Raw genomic sequence first — 18,540 nt, forward strand, 5'->3', positions numbered from 1 at the left:
ATATATATATATTTTTTTTTTTTCCCGACTTAACACGAATCTACATGGTAGTAAAGTTGAAAACAAAAGTAGCTTTTACCAAAAAGAAAAGGCTAAAACCAAGATCGTCTGATAAACAGAAATTACGACATGAACACCTCTCAAATCTCAATTTATGTAAAAGCCTGAAATAATCTTAAACTATAAACCTTTATTTCAATGCTCTAATCAATACTTCATTTATTTCCACAATTTTCAACGTTAACAAAACTTAATTTAACTTAATTCCGACTTCTTAAAATCATGTCTTAAATTAACTTAATTTAACCTTTAAAGATGATGAAAATGTCAACCTAATTCCGAAACCCAAAAAGTGTTCGGTAAAAAAAATGAGGTTTTCTTGAAAGAATATTTATTCATAATTTCTCTTATATCTAATAAATTGTTATGGAGAATTTCATAAACATTGTGTACTAAAAATTATTTATTGTTTATTTGATGACTATATATTTTGAGAAGATATCAAAATAATTTCCAATGTTTTCAAAATTAGTCATTATAATCATATGATACCAAAAAAGGCTAAAGAATAATACACGAGTAAACTATACAAGGCTAAAGAATAGCACAGTTCTACAAGGCCTAGTGAATTACAAAAAAGACCCGGACCTGATTTATGTTCTAATAACAACAAAAACATAAGATAAATTCTAGCCTACTCTATATATTATTATTTAAACATAAAATGAGATAATAAAATTTACGTGTTAAATAATAAATACAAATATTAATAAATAGAGTGATAAAAAAATGATGTTAGCACACTCAAATCATAGTACCACACATTTCCCTTATCCAAAAGCTCCGGCTCCGTATTTCACTTGGAAAGCAACGAGTGCAAGAAGGAATTTGGAAATATGTAGCACGGCCATCCTGATGCTGCCGAGTGGCTTGATCACCTTCTACAAGGCTGCCATGTGGAATGGAGGTGCTGCACTCGTCGGTCACTGAGGAGGAGATTGGTGGTGTTGTTAGTGTGGAATGGAGGCACGGAGGAGGTGCTGCACTCGTCGGTCACTGAGGAGGAGATTGGTGGTGTTGTTATTCATGGTGGAGTTTTCATGTGGGAATGGATCGTTTCTTGGTCACCAAGTAACTGGGCTGTTCATACCATCAAGGGGAACTCTCATTCAATTCAGGTGCGGTTTATCTTATGTCTCTTAAAAGAAGCAAACCATTAAAAAAAAAACAAATTTATTTGTGTTGGTCGTGCTCACAATTTTGACTGTATGTAATGTTGGCCTTAATCCTAAAATCCAGTATCATCAGACTAAATTGTTAAGATAATAGGTTAAAATAAATACACGTCTCTATTGGTGCAGCCTTAATCTCTAGCAGAAAATCTCTTTGACAACATGTTCTTAGGATTATCGCCTTTCTCAGTCAAATTACAAGATTCCTGAATGAGTGATTTATCTTGTGACAGGGAAGAGTGAAAACTTACCATGTGATTTGATGTATTGGGGACCATAACCATAAGCTCCTCAATATATTGTCCCATTAAGCACCACCCATTAAACCTAATTGAGTCAATATTTAATATCCACCCATTTAGTCCATACTCAGTTAAAAAACTTATTGAACTTTCCTAAATTGACCACTTAATTTATCCAATCAATTTAAATAGTAATAATATAATTGTCAATTTATATGTTGCCACAATAGATGATAGGAAATAAAATTTCCTAACATGTAATTTATTGGTAAAGTACTGTATACTTAGCTCTATTATAATATAGTTCTGCTTTATTATCCTTAGAATTTTTGGGACTCTAAAAGTTATGATTTTTGTTATTTTTTTTTTAAAGAAGGACAAACTGCGTAAACAATTAGTTAAATCTGGTCGTACCGTGTAATGCCTTTTCAGGTGTTAGATAATAGTAAAAAATATATGGATTGTTAATACTTCTTTTAGATTCAGCATAACAAATGCACTTTAAATTTTAACAGTCCACATTGATTCATCCATCATTCAATGTCTAGTAGATTGTTTGCAGAGTATGACCGGTGGAAAAGTTGAGGTAATTCGTTTGTATGGATTTCAGCTAGAATACAATGAGATAAGAACAAAATAGAGAGAACAAAATAGTTTTCAGGTTAGTCATTTGCTCAGTATTGGCCGTGTGTAGAATTATTATCCTAATTTTGTTTAAAGGAGCGTATACGATTAGTTTATTACTATATAATATTGTGTCTAGAAGTTAACTCGTGACCACACGTAAATGAACTTGACAAAACCTTTTCGATTCTCTTTCTTTCAAACTTTCTTTTTTAGTGGCTTTTTGAGTTTTTTTTGTGTCTGATCTCATATACCAATGAAATTGTAGATCGAGTTCAACCATAAAATGCAAAATGGGGTCAGACAATCAAACTTAAAACTCATTCGTAGAGGATTTTTGTGTTATATTACGTAAGACCTGTAATAAGTTTAAGATTAGAACTAGTTACAACTTTATGTTCTCTGCTTTTCTTTCCTCTTTTTTTAATACAAAATGAAAAAAAAAAAAAAAGGCAAGCATTAACTAGATGAATGTTTTCATGTTTTCTCAAAAAAAAAAAAAAAAAAAAAAAAAAAAAAAGACTTTCTTGTTTTTTGTTTAGATCTCACAATGTCCCTGTGTTTTTGTTGGCTCTTTTTTAAAAATTTGAGCCAGTCCTTAAAACGTTAATCTTGTGATCTCAAATTCTAGATCTGAACCAGTCCAACTTACAGCCATCTAAGAGTGAGCTCACCCGGAGGCGACCCTATGCAATCGGATTAGAACGATCGAGTTTCTTTCGACTACCTCCATTCATGTCAAACTTTGGTATTGTTCCTCCTGACTTTGGCCAGAAAAAATGAATCTGGATTTAGCCGACTGTTGGATAAGATGTCATTCTGGAGTTCAAGAAATCGAAACAATGCTGAAGAAGAAATGGAAGGCGAAGAAACTGACAACTACAAGCAGTTAAAGAGAGGAAATGAGTCAAATATACATATGTGCAGGCACCAGCCTTTCACTTCAGTAAAAACTTACACTAAATTTTTTTAATAAATTATCTTAATGAGGACATATAAAAAAATACATTTATTTTAATTGAGGCATATATGTGTAAAATTTTAAAATTTTTAAAGGTATATTTTTTAAAAAAAAATTTAAATGGAGACGGCTGCCCCCACTTATCTTCAAGTGACTCCACCACAGTGCCGTCTAGAAGATGACAGTCATTGATAGGGTACTTACCATAAACTAAACTCTATAACCCTCTTCAATTTTGCACTGACACTTGCAATTGAAATAGTTATGTTTGACAAATCTACTCTTCGTTTTGTTTATAGTTATAGTTATAGTTTCAATTTATAGACTTAGAAAAGATAATCAGTTCCTATGTGGTAAAGAAAACACAATCCTTCAATATAAGAAGGTGATTTAGACGCCACTTGAGAAATCTTTTAATGGGAAACTTGGAAGAGCCATTCCTTGAACTGCTTATAATATCACAGAGTCATGCTTCCTTCAACTTTATGTTTGAGTAAGTTTTTTGCTTGTATGCTTGTCTGCAAAAGAGTTTATTTTTATGTAGAAAGTAATTTCTTTTATATAACAATACCATTAACAATTTCAAATGCAAAAAGCCATTGAGGACGATTGTTAATTCTTTGTTTAACAGGACCAAATATAATTTTAGTATTGAGCAACATTAGAATTTGTGTGCTTATTTGACAGAAAATTAGGCAATGATAGCACATGGACTTTAGATTTCTGCCACTGATTTTGGAGACGGCATCAGCCGATCAGTAATATGTCCGGATTTAGTTAATTAGTTTAGTAGCTTACTGGTATTAATATCTTAGATTATTCTGCCGATCATGCAAGCCGCCGACGATTGAGACAACCGGTGATTTATGTTGAAAAGACGATAAAATCTGGTAGATTACTAATATTAATCTAGTAGATTACTCGGATGCCTACGATGATGATTACGGTGAGAGGTCATTTTTTATTCTGACAACATCTGATAGATTACGGATTATTATCTAGTAGATTACTCCTTGGTGTCCGTCATGGGCAATTCTGAGAAAACACAAATTGTTTACCTTTAACCGGTCCTTTATAGTGGCAAAAATTAAGTCGTCTTATTAGAGTGTGAGAATTTTTTTTTTTTAACATGCCCCCTTCTTGTGTTATTCCTAAAGTTTTCTCTCATTTAAATTTTAAAACTTTCTATGGTGGACACGCGGAGATTATTTTGGCAATCAACTTCTGTTGGATTAGAAACTAAATTTAGCTGCTTTGTATTGAATTGGAGGAAAGCCACTTTTACGAAAAACTTAATCAACATGGTGCAGATAAGTAACTAGATTTTAAAAGGGTTGTAGGACCTAATTAACACCAAAAATTAGATCATAACAGTAGCATGGCACAAGAGAAGGATAGTCCACATGTAATAAAGCCACCACCTAGCTTATCCATGGAGTTTTCTTTTTTTTTTTTTTTTTTTTTTTTTTTTTTTTTTTTTTTCCCTTTTGGTATAGTTATCTAATCATACTTCTCCATTCATACATTTAGATCCCGAATCATTCACCCTAGTTGTTTCTCGACCCCCATAATTTGCTTTGTAGACAAATCCCTTGGAGACCCAAATATAAACGCACAAATTGAGTGCGCTCAATCCAGCCAACACCCAGTAAAAGTAGTCCAAATGTGAACGGTTGAGATTGTCCCTAAGCCATCCCTCCCCGGTTAATCGATAGCTAATGAGTTGAACAATAGAAATTATCCAACTACTCATGAAGCTTCCAACGCCCAAAATACTTATATGAGCCGCCGCGCCCAAGCTCCTCATCGACTTGGGCATTTCCGCATAAAACAGCTCTTGGAGTCCCACCACGGCAAACGTGTCCGACAATCCACAAATCATGTATTGTGGGAACAACCACCAGATTTTCATCGGAAGTAGTGCCTTAGGACTGTCCAAGAGACCGTGTTTCGCCGCAACGTCGACCCTTTTGGCCTCAACAATTGCGGAAACGACCATGTTGAGTATAGACAGGAATAGGCCGAAGCCGATTCTTTGCAGGGTGGTTATGCCGGAAGGGTGTCCCGTGACCTTCCGCGCCACGGCGACGAAGACTCGGTCGTAGATCATGACCGTAACGAGGATGGTGACGCCGACGAGGCCTTGAACCGACGCCGGCGGAAGCTTGAAGTGGGGCCCGATTGATCGGATCATTGTGCTGCCTTGCTTGGTGAAGAAGGTGTGGAGCTGGGCTTGGACCACGTTGAACATCAGGCAGCTTAACCATATAGGAATCAGTCGAATGACAAGCTTGACTTCTTCCACTTGGTGTACGGAGCACAGCCTCCATGGATTTCTTGTGTGACTTGATGACCCGTCATGGTTGTCAATTAAAGTTGCTTTGTCCAAAACTCTGCCAATTTTTTCAACTCGGATTAGTACAACGTCTCTGTCATTCAAATTCTTTTTGACCACTAAATATTAATCAATCAAAGATTGCTAGGGTTCCCTAGTCAAAATTAATTATAATTTGAAACTATAATCAGTTGAAAGTTACCAAACAATAATAAGTAATGGTGAACATGAACAAAATGTCTCTCTACAAATCTACTGTCTCATTTTGTTGTCTTATTGGTTATTTTGTCAATATCTTTCCACAATTCATATTTTTACTAAAGTAATTTTAGTATTTAGTAATTTTTCATGAAAAGTATTTATAAGTATTTAGGCTTTTAATTCCAGTCTGCCTTAGAATTAGATTTTAGAAGGAGACGAGGACAACCTCTTGTCCCTTCTCTGTCGCAATCCCACCGTAATGTACAACTTAAACAATTATATATATTTCTCTTAAGATGTATTTAGTATTAACCTTAATTCTACTATCATTCACTATGTACTTTTTACTGAAATTTTATTTGTTTTGCACAAACATTAAAAATTTAAGATGAATTTCAACTCATGTTTTGTTTATAGATTCTTGAAATTTTTGTCAAATGATAAATATAAGTGATAGAATATGAGACAGATATAACTATATAGAAAAAGCGCCGACAAGATTTTTCGATGGTGTCCCCGCCTTTTTAGGCGGGAATTGGATGGTTTTGAGAGTGAACTTCATTTTTTTTTAACCCAATTTGCCTCTCAAATGTATATACTCTATAGAATAGCTCTTTTTAATTTTTTCTTTTGTATTTTAATGCTTTTGTTTGTTTGTTTGTTTAGGGGTGTGGGAATGGGGGAAGCGTTTAACGCTTTTGGTTGAGCATTATTGCAGAGCATTTAAAACGTTTTGGAGTTTAGTTTTTTATGACAAATTAGATTCTAGTCCTTAAGTTCACTTGATGGTTATCAGCCAACCACAAAGTCAACACATTGATTTTCTAAGATAAAATATACCTAGACTAAACAATATATATCACCGTTTACTTTTTTTTTTTTCCCCCTTTATTTCTTTTTCCAAAAGATCATGACGTTGACTTGTAGTGGTGGCACCAAAATACCAAATAAGGAAAATAAAAAAATAGTAATAATAATAAAGTGGATGTAAAGTGGTAAGTGAAGAGTATGGGCCCCATTAATTTTCTAACTACAAGCAAGAAATAAGCTTGCAGACAGAGAGCAATATTGTTCAGCATTATCGTGCGCAACACAGTACAATGTATGTGGCCATGCATTACCACTAAAGCGAGACAAAATTTGAAATTTGATCCGATCCACACAATCACGTGATAGCTAAGCTAGAACTAGATCATTATTGTCATGAGGTACTTCAATATTTATATAGGTCCATTTTGCATTAATAAACTCATCTTAATTTATGCCCCTCGAGCCACAATTAGCTAAAAAATAATTGTAGTTAATATAATTGGCGCGTTTGAAACTCGTTCTAAAATAATTTTATTTTTTGTATGAAAATGAAAATGAAAACGTTTTTAATCTCAGACGGAAATTATTTTTAAAAATGCGTTTGATAGTTTTATCAAGATATTATTTTCAGTGTAAAAAAACAATTAATGTCTCTCTTTCTCTCTCTCTAGAGGAGAAAATGAAAACAAAAAATAAAAAATGATTAAAATTCGTTTTTCATTTCTCTCTCATTTCCACTAAACTAAAAAATCGTTTTCATTTCTATTTTTTATCTTTATCACGCCAAACGCTGTTTTGAAAATGGTTTTATTTTTTCTTAAAAAACGTGAAAAATAAAAAGGGGATCGATTTTAAACACGGCCAATAATTCTGTTATAGATATGTTTCTAGCTGTTTGGCTAAACTAAATTATGTATACTCAAGCTATACACACACACACATATTGATATTGTGAGGAATGGCTTAAGCATGAATTAAAACTATAATTATATATATATGTGTATATATATATATGTATATATATATATATATTGTGGCGCTTTCTGGTCTAAGTCTATGTGGAAGTCCATCGTCTAGGTAGGTACTTTTATTTAGTGGTGGCAAAGTGCGAACTGACAAGTTAGGCCCCATTTCATATGTCCATGGAGGTCTTGGCTCAACTCGAACTTGGCCCACCTTCTGACTACCACGACGTCCTCGTCATTCCTCAACATGACAAGGTCTCTCGCTTGGAGCAACTTTGTGTGGATGTTGTATATAATATAATATCCTATTCAATTTATAAGTATATTTGCCTACCAGGGTTAATGCAGTTGTTGACCGTAAGTTGCAACTTTTGTTAGAATTGACACGTACCTGAATTTGTTCGCAAGGGTCAAGTGCCGAGCACCAGGCTGAGCCTCCACTAGATGCCCATGTAGCAGCACCCTCTCGTCACCATAAAAAACACCTAAATTATTTCCACTATCCTTCACGCGCCACTTTCGAGCTGCTGCCACTAACACTTGCGCCACCGCGGTGAAGGGGCTCCCGACAGGAACCTGCCGCCGGTACCTCCTCGTTCCGAGCAAAAATAGCACGAGAGCCGCCCCTATCACCCCGGCTAACATCCCAAAACCAACAGTCCAACTAACATTATCCTGAAAAAAAAAAAGATTTAAACAACATCAGAATTCCATGTACATTATGTCTAAAGACAATAACAATATGATTGTCATGCACTAAAATAAGGGATTTGGGAGTAAATGACCGAAGTTTTATAAAATTAAGGAAATGACCGTTTTTCGATTAACGATTAACTCAGTGGTTGATCACTGATTAACTGGATGATTTATTAATGATTAATCAATATCAGTTAGTAATTAACTAATACCAAATAGTAGTTAATTAATCAATTCAATCAACAAGTTACTAATTCATCAATGATAAACTATTAGTAAATTGATGATGAACCGATTTATCAGTTACTGATTATGCTTTTTTTAACTGATAAACTACTGTAAAAATAGCCATTTCTTGAAATAAAAGTTTAGTCATTTATATAAAAAATAAAAACTTCGGTCATTCATTAAAAAAAAAACAGCTAAAAAAGGGTCATTTGTTAATTTCCCCTATAACAAAAAATGATGGTCAACCATTCAAACGGCAAAACTTTTTAGCACATATAGTCAGGAAATTGAAGCTACACATGGAACAGTGTGTAAAACTAATCACATGCATATGCCTCGTAATTTTTTGCTTCACTTTGAATTAATAGGATTTTATTAGTGTTATTATTATTATTATTAGTAAGGTAATTATATTAAGAAAAGAGGATTGCATTTATTGCTCTAAAGCAGTTACAACAAACCCCAAGTTCCCAAGACTAAATAAACTCCCAATCTGAGCATATGCCAGAAAAGAACAAGAAGCAGAAACGTAAAGAAGTATGTGTTACATATGTGTCGGAAATACAGCTATTCTCTTGCTGGAAAAATTAATGTTTATTCTAATCTGATCAGAAATAGAAACAAGGAAATTAACAAATATAAGCAAAATGTTGGGACCTACATAAGAATTTGGGAAAAATATACTGAGCATACCTGAATGTAAATAACCACTAAAATGGCAGCCGCGGCTCCAGCAACAATCCCTAAGTACCACCAGTTGAAGAAGGAGCTCTTAGCCTCTTTTTCCTCCGGCGTGTCCTCGTCGAACTGGTCGGCGGCGAAGGTCTGCACGCACGGCTTGTGCCCGCCCTCGCCGACCGATAACACATAAAGCGACACGAAGAAGACCGCTTTCCGATAGCCCGCAGGAATCGCCGACACCGAAAAGCACAGCAGCACCATTCCCTGCTCATATAATTTTTTCAGTCATCTCGTGAATCATGAGAAGAAAAAAAAAAAAAAACATGCTTTATCTGTGACAATATATGTATTATACTTTTTTATTGTTGATGGACGTACAAGTAAATAAACAATGGACGACAAGAGAATAGTCTTGAAGCGGCCGAGGAAGGAGTCGGCGACGAGGGCACCGAGCAACGGGAAGAGGGAGGATACACCGACCCACATGTTGACGTTCTTAGCGGCGGTGACTGTTGGCTGGTGAAGGACGTTGGTGAGGTACATGATGAGGTTTCCGCTTAGGCCATAGAAGGCGAACCGGTCGGCTACTTCCACGACTAACCATTCATTTTTTTAAAAAAAAATGAATTAGTTCGATTGAAAAATCACTAGAAAAGTGGTTGTAAATATAGTTTAGCGATAATTCTACCACTGACTCCATTATAAGGTGAAGAGTTCAAATCTCGTGCTCCTAAATTTAAAAAAAGAAAAAGAATCGAGAGAATTCGTTTTAATTTTAAGATGACTCAAGATTAGAGGACGCGCGCTTACGGATGACGAAAATAGCAGCGTTCCAGCCACCCTTGGAGGCTTTGATCTGGCGGGTGGTTGAGCTAATTGAGAGCTCCTTATTGGTGTGTTCTTCAATATGGCCATTGTCGATTGACATGGGGGCTACGGATGAGCTATCCATTGAACTTGAGATAATGATCAAGTTGGTTTGGAATGGAGAGTGTGGAATTGCATAGAAATGGAATTATTAGTGGGTTTAGCAAAATGGGTTCTTGGGGCGATGTGGGACTAGGGGGCATATGGTTGTCCCTTTTTATATATGCGAGAAGTGCACTGTACGTACGTGTATACAACCACAGTGAACAATATATATATATATATAGATATATACACGCACACACACTACATGTGTGATGTGTTGTCGTAGTAGAATCGTGTATTAATCGTTGCTTCTTGCAAAATTGCAAACAAACATGACCTTCTGAAAAAAAAATAATAATAATAATTATCTATGAGAATTCTAGTACTGCTTAATATGAAAAATTACGCTATATATTAATAAGCTATGTTTCGAACTACCAGATCAATTTTGCATAATTTTTCATCTTAATAACATTTTGACTCGATTTAACGGTCAAAACATGAGTGATAAAATACCCTTACCATAAAAAAAAAATTTCTCACAAACTATACATTAACTTGAAGCTTTTCTCTAGCATTTATTGGATTCCGGAAAGCAAGAAACTTATGAAAAATCTTTCACACTTTACAAAAGTATGGCATTTGGATTCCGATAACTAATATATGTATATATGTTTTTGCCAAATAAGTTAATTTTAATTTTTTATTGTTTAAATTTTGTATAGGCTACTTGGGTTTCTTTTTTTTTTTTTTTTTTAAATTTTTTTTATGGTCTTTGGGTTTTTTTTTTTTTTTTTTTTTTTTTTTTTTTCCTTAGGCTACTTGGTTTTAAAGCTACGGGTTTTCATCTTTGGTAGTCATTTGGGCTTGAAATTTGGTGCAAATTTATACTCTGATATACCTGCTACCAACATTTGGTGTGTGTGTGTGTATAAATATATGCACACATAAATTATTTATCTTTTTGCAATAAACATTAAGATGAATTTCACATTTGGTTGTAATGTGGACTATAAGGATACTCTTTCATATGCAGTGCCTACTAATTCTTCTTTGATTTATGGCAAAGAAACACAACTCGACAGCCTATAATTGCAATTGAGAAAGTCCAAGCTGAAAATATGTGGATTGTATGTTTAAAACTATAGTGGTCATAGATTTTAAAATACAAAAAAGTAGAGTTACTTATGAAATGTCATCTCCGAGTTGATACATTATAATAATATTGGTAGAAAGGAATTTGTAATTGACTAAAAAAAAATAATAATATTGAATATATCATGCATGCATCAAAAAATGAAGCTGGTAACAGCTAAAAGACATGAAAAAATAAAAAATAAAAAAAATAAAAAAAAATATTTTGTTATATATAGATTGACTACTGTATTATGGAGTGGATTTGTCTTGGCAGATAATAATTAGTCACTGCTAGTATTGCCACATTAATTTGGTCTCTTGATATCTCCCATCAGCTCTCCACTATGAAATGTGTCGGTATGTCGGTGTATCCCAAAATGTTTGTGGATGCAATGCACGTACCTAGTTTCGTGTTTGAAATGAGAATCTCAGTGTGTTTTTGCAGACCAACATTTTATGTACACAATAAACATTATAAATAGGGTAAACTAAAAGAAGAGAAAATAAACTAAATTAATTACTATAAAAACTAGTTTAGGAGAGTTTGTGTGTGTGTGTGTGTGTTTTTTTTTTTTTTTTTTAAGCAGTAGAGGAAGTGAAATACAAATCGGAGCTTTTTAACTAGTGTTTGGATAATATACGGGAAATTAAGAACTTACTTATTTGAGAAGAGTTTTTAAAAATGTTTTGTTACAAATAAGTTAAAAACTCTTATTGTTACAAAAAGTAAAGTAAAATAAGAATATAGATGGAATTTTTAACTTTGTTGTTTAAAAATGTAATTAGAAAAGATTTTCATGAGCTCTTTTTTCATAAGCACTTAGGCAGTAAATTATCTCCAAGAGCTTATAAAAGTTAAAGCATTTTCATTGTTGTCTATCTAAACAACCTCAAAAATAGCTTTTAGATAAAATAAAGAAAAACATCTTTTTTAAAAAGCCAATTCAAATAGGCTCATAAGTCGTACCTAAAGAAAACTAATAATAACTCTAAGGGCCCGTTTAGTTCGCTGATTCGAGTTTTTAATTTGAGTTAAGATGTGATTTTATGTGAGAGTTTTTAATGTAGTAAAAAAGTTAAATGTGACTGTTTCTGAGAGCTTTTTATTGTGGCAAAACTCGAATCGATGAAACGAATGGGGCCTAAGTTGTTTGTGTACATAAGTTTGCATAAAGAGTCACACGATATGATTTGAAGCATCACAACCTTTGGTTGTTTCAAAAACTCAAACTGTTTTTTAGAATTCAAACATTAGTTTAGGATTCAAACTGGTGTTTGGAAGGAAAAATTTAAGGATAATTAAAATGATTAACAATGGTTAAAGGACAACTCAAATTGTTGATTTTAGAATTCACATTCCCCCTAAATTCTAACAATCTGAATTGTTGTCAACAGTCTAATAATTTCATATTCAGCTTTTTCTCTCTCTTCAATTTCAATATTAAAAATGTCATAACTTCTTCCTTTTAATTCTGATTGAGATGATTTTTTTTAATATGTTCATAATGAAGAGAGGAACAAATCCCCACCATATTGTATATTTTTTAATGTTATTTATAATGAGGTTTTACAAGATTTGTTACAAAACTCTAATAACAGTTTTCAACACTTTATTTAAACATAGTTCAGATTTTATTCTCAATTCAAATTATAATTTATTTGTACATCCAAACAACAGTTCGAATCACAATTTAAATTACTACAGTTTAGATTTTACAATTCCAATAAAAAAAAATTCAAATCACTATAATTTAAGTTGTTGAACCAAATAAGCCCACAATTCCCATTGGAAAATCATGTGGTTAGAAAAATGGTGCCTTTTTCTTTTTTTAGAGAGAGAAGTATCGAATGTTGGGTTGTCAATGAAATTACTTTGTACATTTTAACGTGAACGTGGACGATTAATAGGCACGAAGCTCATGTGTATGCAAAAGATCATGATGAGTACTTAAGGCCTCAGGGTTACATTATTTAAGTTTGTGGTGTGGTGTATTTTCAATCAAATAATAATTTGGGAATCATTATGGTAGTCAATTTTTTTTTTTAGTAACTTTTTTTTTTGTTTTATTTAACAATTAGATCTGTATATGTGTTTATAAAAAATTTACTATCCTTTAATACAGAACTGTTCCATAATTTATAAAACAAGGTTAATGATTTCAATATAAAATTTAATGAAGTGACCGTTTATGAGACATTTTTTAATTGCAGGAACTATTTATAAGATAAAATTAATCAACTATAAGACTAACTTTAAAGAGAGGAAAAAATTCTAGGGCTATTCATATAAATTTATTGTTGTATTTATCTTCGATACAAATTTACAGCCAATGATTAATTGGTTTTACAAATAAGCCAAATTTGTCCCATGCTATATTCAATTGACAAGGGATAAATCATAAATTAGTCAAATTTGGTGTTTAATTCATGTGCCAAACAAGAACATTAATTAATTATCAGTTAGTGCTGTACTTAAGGACAAGAGAAAGCAACTGCAAAAATTATGAGTGCCGATTAATAATTGGGCTTAATCATGCTTTTAATGAAATAATACACAAAACAAGTCAGTGTCCTCAATCGTAAGCAATTTCATTCAAAAAGTCGAAGCACTTTTCAAAAAATAAAAATAAAAAAATAAAAAAATAAAATTCACTTTTCCTCCAATGCAGCAGCAGCTGGTGTAAAAAAATAAGTAAGGCATATATTAATCGTGCCTGTAATTATTAAACATGAGAATTAATTATTAAAAGTGAGAATTGTATCCCAATAAAATCTAACGGCAAAACCTATAGCCAATTACCCGCCCCATTCGTGCCTTTCTCAACTTTTTCTATCAAATATATACTTTGTGGACTTTCCTTCATTCAGTTTTCTTACATACTGTAAAAGGAAATTTATAAAATAAAAAAATAAAAAAACTAAAGGGATTTTGTTCTGTCACGTCATTACCATTATACTACATGGAAAAGGCAAACTGATTTTATTCTTCGTGGCTATGAAATGAATGAGCCTATGCCTACAAAAAAAAGTGCTAAAGCGTCACTATGTAGGATAAATAGGTATAGACTACTGTGGAAAAAAAAATTATAATGGTCTCGTTCATTTCGCCGATTCGAGTTTAGAATTTGAGTTTTGCTACAGTAAAAAGCTCTCAGAAATAGTCACATCTAACTTTTTTGTATGTCACTCTTTTTGCATCGTTCATTTCACCGATTCGAGTTTTTAATTTTAAGTTTTTACAGTAAAAAGCTCTCAGAAAATGTCACATCTAACTTTTTTTTTGTTACAGTGAAACGCTCTCAAAAAATGTCACATCTCATCTCGAATTGAAAATTCGAATCCGCGAAGTGAACGAAACTGATTACTGTTTGACACTTGAATTTTATTATCTCATTTTTTATTTAAATAATAATATATTATATTAATAAATGCCCCGTTCACTTTACCGATTCGAGTTTAGAATTTGAGTTTTGCTACAGTAAAAAGTTTTTAGAAACAATCACATCTAACTTTTTTGCTACAGTAAAAAGCTCTCACATAAAATTATATCTCAACTCAAATTATAAACTCGAATCAACGAAGTGAACAGGTGTCAAATAGTAAATGTAAAAAATAATAAAGAGAGTAATAAAAAAAATGACGTTAACATTTCTCACAAAGAGAATTACTTGGGGAGCAATGTTGCAAGGCATTTCTAGTTCCAGGAGACGGTAAACCATGCTTCTAAAAGTTAAATGTGATGAAAGAAACAAATATATGTAGAATTTATGAACCTAAAAAAAAAATCTAGCACTTCAAAATAATATCCGATTGATGGTTTTCTTTTTTAATAAATTCTCATTTATTCCCTTTTTTAAAATTGTTTTATTTGCTTAGGAAATTCAACTGAAAAAGGAGACAAATACTTTTTAAAGTGCATTGATCTAAACTTCTTTTTTTTTTATATAAGTATGGATCTAGATTTTACCTCTTATTTTGATTAATATCCTTTTTAGTCATATAACTATATTAGTCAAAAAAATATTAATTAAAAATAAAAGGTAAAAATTCAGATCCATACACTTTTAAGAATAAGTTCAACAATATTCTCAAAATTAACTTATATCAACATTTGTACTCTAGCTCTAACTTCTAAGAAAGCTTAGAGCCCATTTGATTTATAGGTTTGAACAAAATATTTTAAACAAAAATTTTAATTTTGTGAGAAAAAAATACTGTAATAAAAAAGTTTTGCTCACTAATTAAACCTGTTAACAAACGTATGGTCAAACTTAAGCAAGAGAGGACATTCAAAGAAAGCCCAAAGCAAATTTGCATTGTTGGAAACTTGGATCAAGTTATTTTGGGTCTGAACAAAAGAAGGGGAACTCAAATCCATATGGATCTGATGAGTACCAGCCCAATGTTTTTGGGATCAATAAAATAGAGATGAGCAGTTATATTTACACCTTTAAAATTTATTTTATAAATACCCCCAATAATTAATATTTTTACAACAAAAATATAAAAAATCTACCCTTTTATAGATAAAATTTTCATAATACTTAATTTAATCCTCTCATACCCCCACCTAATTTTAATCTTGAATTATAAAAAATATATCTTTTTAACTATTAATGTTATATTTCTTTTTTAAGATTTATTGCAATTTCTTAAATTACTTTTGTCCCTTTTACTTTTATCTATCAATCATCTTCCTCGTAAATTCTAAAAAAAAAAAAATCATTATCCTCGTAGTTTTTTTTATGACTTCCGTTAAGAAAAAAACAATGCCTCTATAACATAGAAGCAACCAAATGTTATTAAAAAAAAAAAAAAAAAAAAAAAATGAAGTTATAGAAGTACGAAATATTACCTGAACAAAATGACTGTTATTGACAAAACCAATCGCAATAATTTTACATGAAGCATTTGACAAAAGCACTCATATAAGGGGGAGAAATCAGTCTTTAAAAATTTAACATGCTTCCTGTTGTTTTTGTTTCAATTGGAATTTATATTGAAATTTTTAAAGAATTTAATAGAGAAAATTTTAGGGTTTATGAAGATGAAATTAGCTTTAACTAAAGATGTGGGGATATTTTTTATTTCTTTAAAAAATACTTTCTAATTATAGTTAATGTGGGTGTATGTTCTTTAGTTTTTTTAAAAAATATTATTTTTATTTATAGTTAATGTGAGGATATGTTAATGAGTTTAATGTAATTTTAAATAGCCTAAAATTGTAATAAATATAATTTATAAATTGGTGGGGATATTAATGAATTTGATGGGTGTAAATATAATTACTCAATAGAGATTGTTAGAGTTGTTGGAGAATAGTTACGTTGAGAAATTAGAAGTTAGAAGTAATTAAATAAACAAAAACAAAAACACACAAAAAAAGCAAAAAACCAGGGAAAAAGAAAAAAAGAAACAAGTCTTTTCTCTTGAATCGGCTGAGAGTGATTTTTGAAGAACAGCGGCAGTGCAAGAAAGATTTTGAGAGCAGTTTCTTTTTGTTTTTCTTCTCTTCAATTCAATTCAATTTACTTCAAAATTGTTCTAAAATATTAGTACAATATGCCTAAAACGTTTTGTTACAAAATTTCAATTGCTGTTTTTTTTTTTTTTGGTTAACTGAAAATTTTGAAACAAAATCCCTGATTTTTTCTTATTGAGAAAACCTATGATAGGAGGATGTATTCTTTCCCTACCAGTAGGGTGAATATTTATAGCCATTAAACTGGAATCCTAGGTAAAAAGACATAAAGGAGCACTAAACTAAAATAAGACCATCCAGGTGTGATTTTTACAACATATATTATCAAAAAAAAAAAAAAAAAAAAAAAAAAAAAAAAAAAATCATTAAAAAAAAATATGAAAAAAAAAAAAAAAAAAAAAACAAACAAAACTCATTCAAAAAATATATGTATGTGTTTAGAATTGTTCACGTTTTTTGAAAAAAAAAATGAAAACGATTTCAAAACGGCGTTTAACACAATTAAAGATAAAAAAGAGAAATGAAAATAATTTTTTGGTTTAGTGTAAAATGAGAGAGAAATGAAAAATGATTTTTTTGTCGTTTTTCATTTTTTGTTTTTATTTTCTCCTCTCTTGAGTAGAGAGATATATTAATGTGTTTTTTTTATACTGCAAAATAATATCTTGATAAAACTACCAAACGTATTTTTAAAAATAATTTATGTCTGAGATTGAACACGTTTTTATTTTTATTTTCATACAAAAAATAAAATCATTTAGAACGAGTTTTAAACGCACTCATTCGATCTTTCTCCATAGTCGACATTAGCATACCAGTAGAGCTCCACCGCGCTCCATCCTTGACATCGACAGCTCAGCCGCCGCATGTCACCGCCATCGGATCTCGTCCCCAACACCCTCATTGCTAAAAAAACGTGGGCACCGAGATCATTACATTCGACATTGTTTTTGTCATCAACACTGACGTTATTTCGGTCAAAGATGCCATTAGCGAGAAGATAAAAAAACAAGAAAAACCAAAAAAAAAAAAAAACCTTCCTTGTTTAGGAACTGGGTTGAAAATTTATTATTTAAATTAAAAATATAAAATTGAATTTTATAATGATTTATTATATTTTAGGTGTAAATAAATGCATAAATGAAATTTAAAATGCCTTCAATTCTGAGTCTTATCACTAAGTAAATAACTTATTTTGATTTTAATTCCTCATTCTAAGGGTGTGTTCGGTAGCCTCAAAAACTCAAAAAAAAAAAGCAACTCGAGTTACAATTTTATTCAAGTTCATATGTCTTTTAAGTTTGAACTTAAGTTTAAGACTAATTCGAGTTCAAGTTTCTCCTTCAACTCAAGTTCAGAAACTCGAACTCAAATTAATGAACTGTATTTTTTTCTATTCTTAAAAATGCCATAACTTTTTCGTTTTAATTCTGATTGAGATGATTTTTTTTTCTATGCGTTGACAATGAAAAGACGAATAAAACCCCACCCATATACCGTATTAAAATTTTTCATCACCATTGAGTTTTTATTAGATACTATCTAAATACAATTTAAGTTTTGACTCACTCAAACACAAACTCAAAAAGATTCTTATCTCAAATCATAACTCAAATGTACACAATTAAACACAAACTCAAATTATAACTTCAACTCAAGTTATAACTCAAATTTAACTCAAGATCTTTACTCAAAAATACCTAACTCAAAAATACAAAAAAACAACCCCTAAGGGGGCGTTTGGTATGCGGGAATCAGTAGGAATCATATTCCCAAGAAAGTGATGGAGGGTAATATGATTCATAGGAATAATACATTATTGTGTTTGGTTCCATACATGAATCTTTTTTAAATTCCCAGGAATATTATATTACTGTGTTTGGTTGTTCGCATGGAAGAAGATCCATAATAATAATATTAATAAAAAATATTATTATTATTATTAAAAATAATAAAATAATATTAATAATATAATAATATTAGTAATATTAATAATATTATTAATATAATAATAAAATATTAATATAAAAAAAA

The 18,540-nt window shown here is 31.4% G+C and overlaps 1 protein-coding gene across 1 annotated transcript; it reads right to left on the bottom strand.

The window, feature by feature from the left end:
* Positions 1-4,189: 4,189 nt before the first annotated feature.
* Positions 4,190-10,020, bottom strand: LOC21406715 (protein NRT1/ PTR FAMILY 5.4). The gene is made up of 5 exons (XM_010097672.2): positions 9,786-10,020; positions 9,354-9,571; positions 8,988-9,239; positions 7,762-8,045; positions 4,190-5,452 (listed from the first exon to the last, which is right to left on the bottom strand). Exons 1-5 carry the CDS (start codon positions 9,925-9,927, stop codon positions 4,564-4,566), a joined length of 1,785 nt encoding a protein of 594 aa, XP_010095974.1. The 5' UTR covers positions 9,928-10,020; the 3' UTR covers positions 4,190-4,563.
* Between the last annotated feature and the right edge of the window lie 8,520 nt (positions 10,021-18,540).

This window comes from Morus notabilis, unplaced genomic scaffold (genome assembly GCF_000414095.1).
Source record: "Morus notabilis unplaced genomic scaffold, ASM41409v2 Scaffold179, whole genome shotgun sequence".
In the NCBI taxonomy this organism is placed as follows: domain Eukaryota; kingdom Viridiplantae; phylum Streptophyta; class Magnoliopsida; order Rosales; family Moraceae; genus Morus; species Morus notabilis.

Bases quoted from the DNA above. Each gene is read 5' to 3' on its own strand.
- LOC21406715 (XM_010097672.2), bottom strand. From the start codon at position 9,927: ATGGATAGCTCATCCGTAGCCCCCATGTCAATCGACAATGGCCATATT. The intron at 9,240-9,353 runs GTACGTCCATCA...TTATATGAGCAG, and splicing joins CGTCCATTGTTTATTTACTT to GGAATGGTGCTGCTGTGCTT. The intron at 8,046-8,987 runs GTATGCTCAGTA...TTTTTTTTTCAG, and splicing joins TAGTGGTTATTTACATTCAG to GATAATGTTAGTTGGACTGT.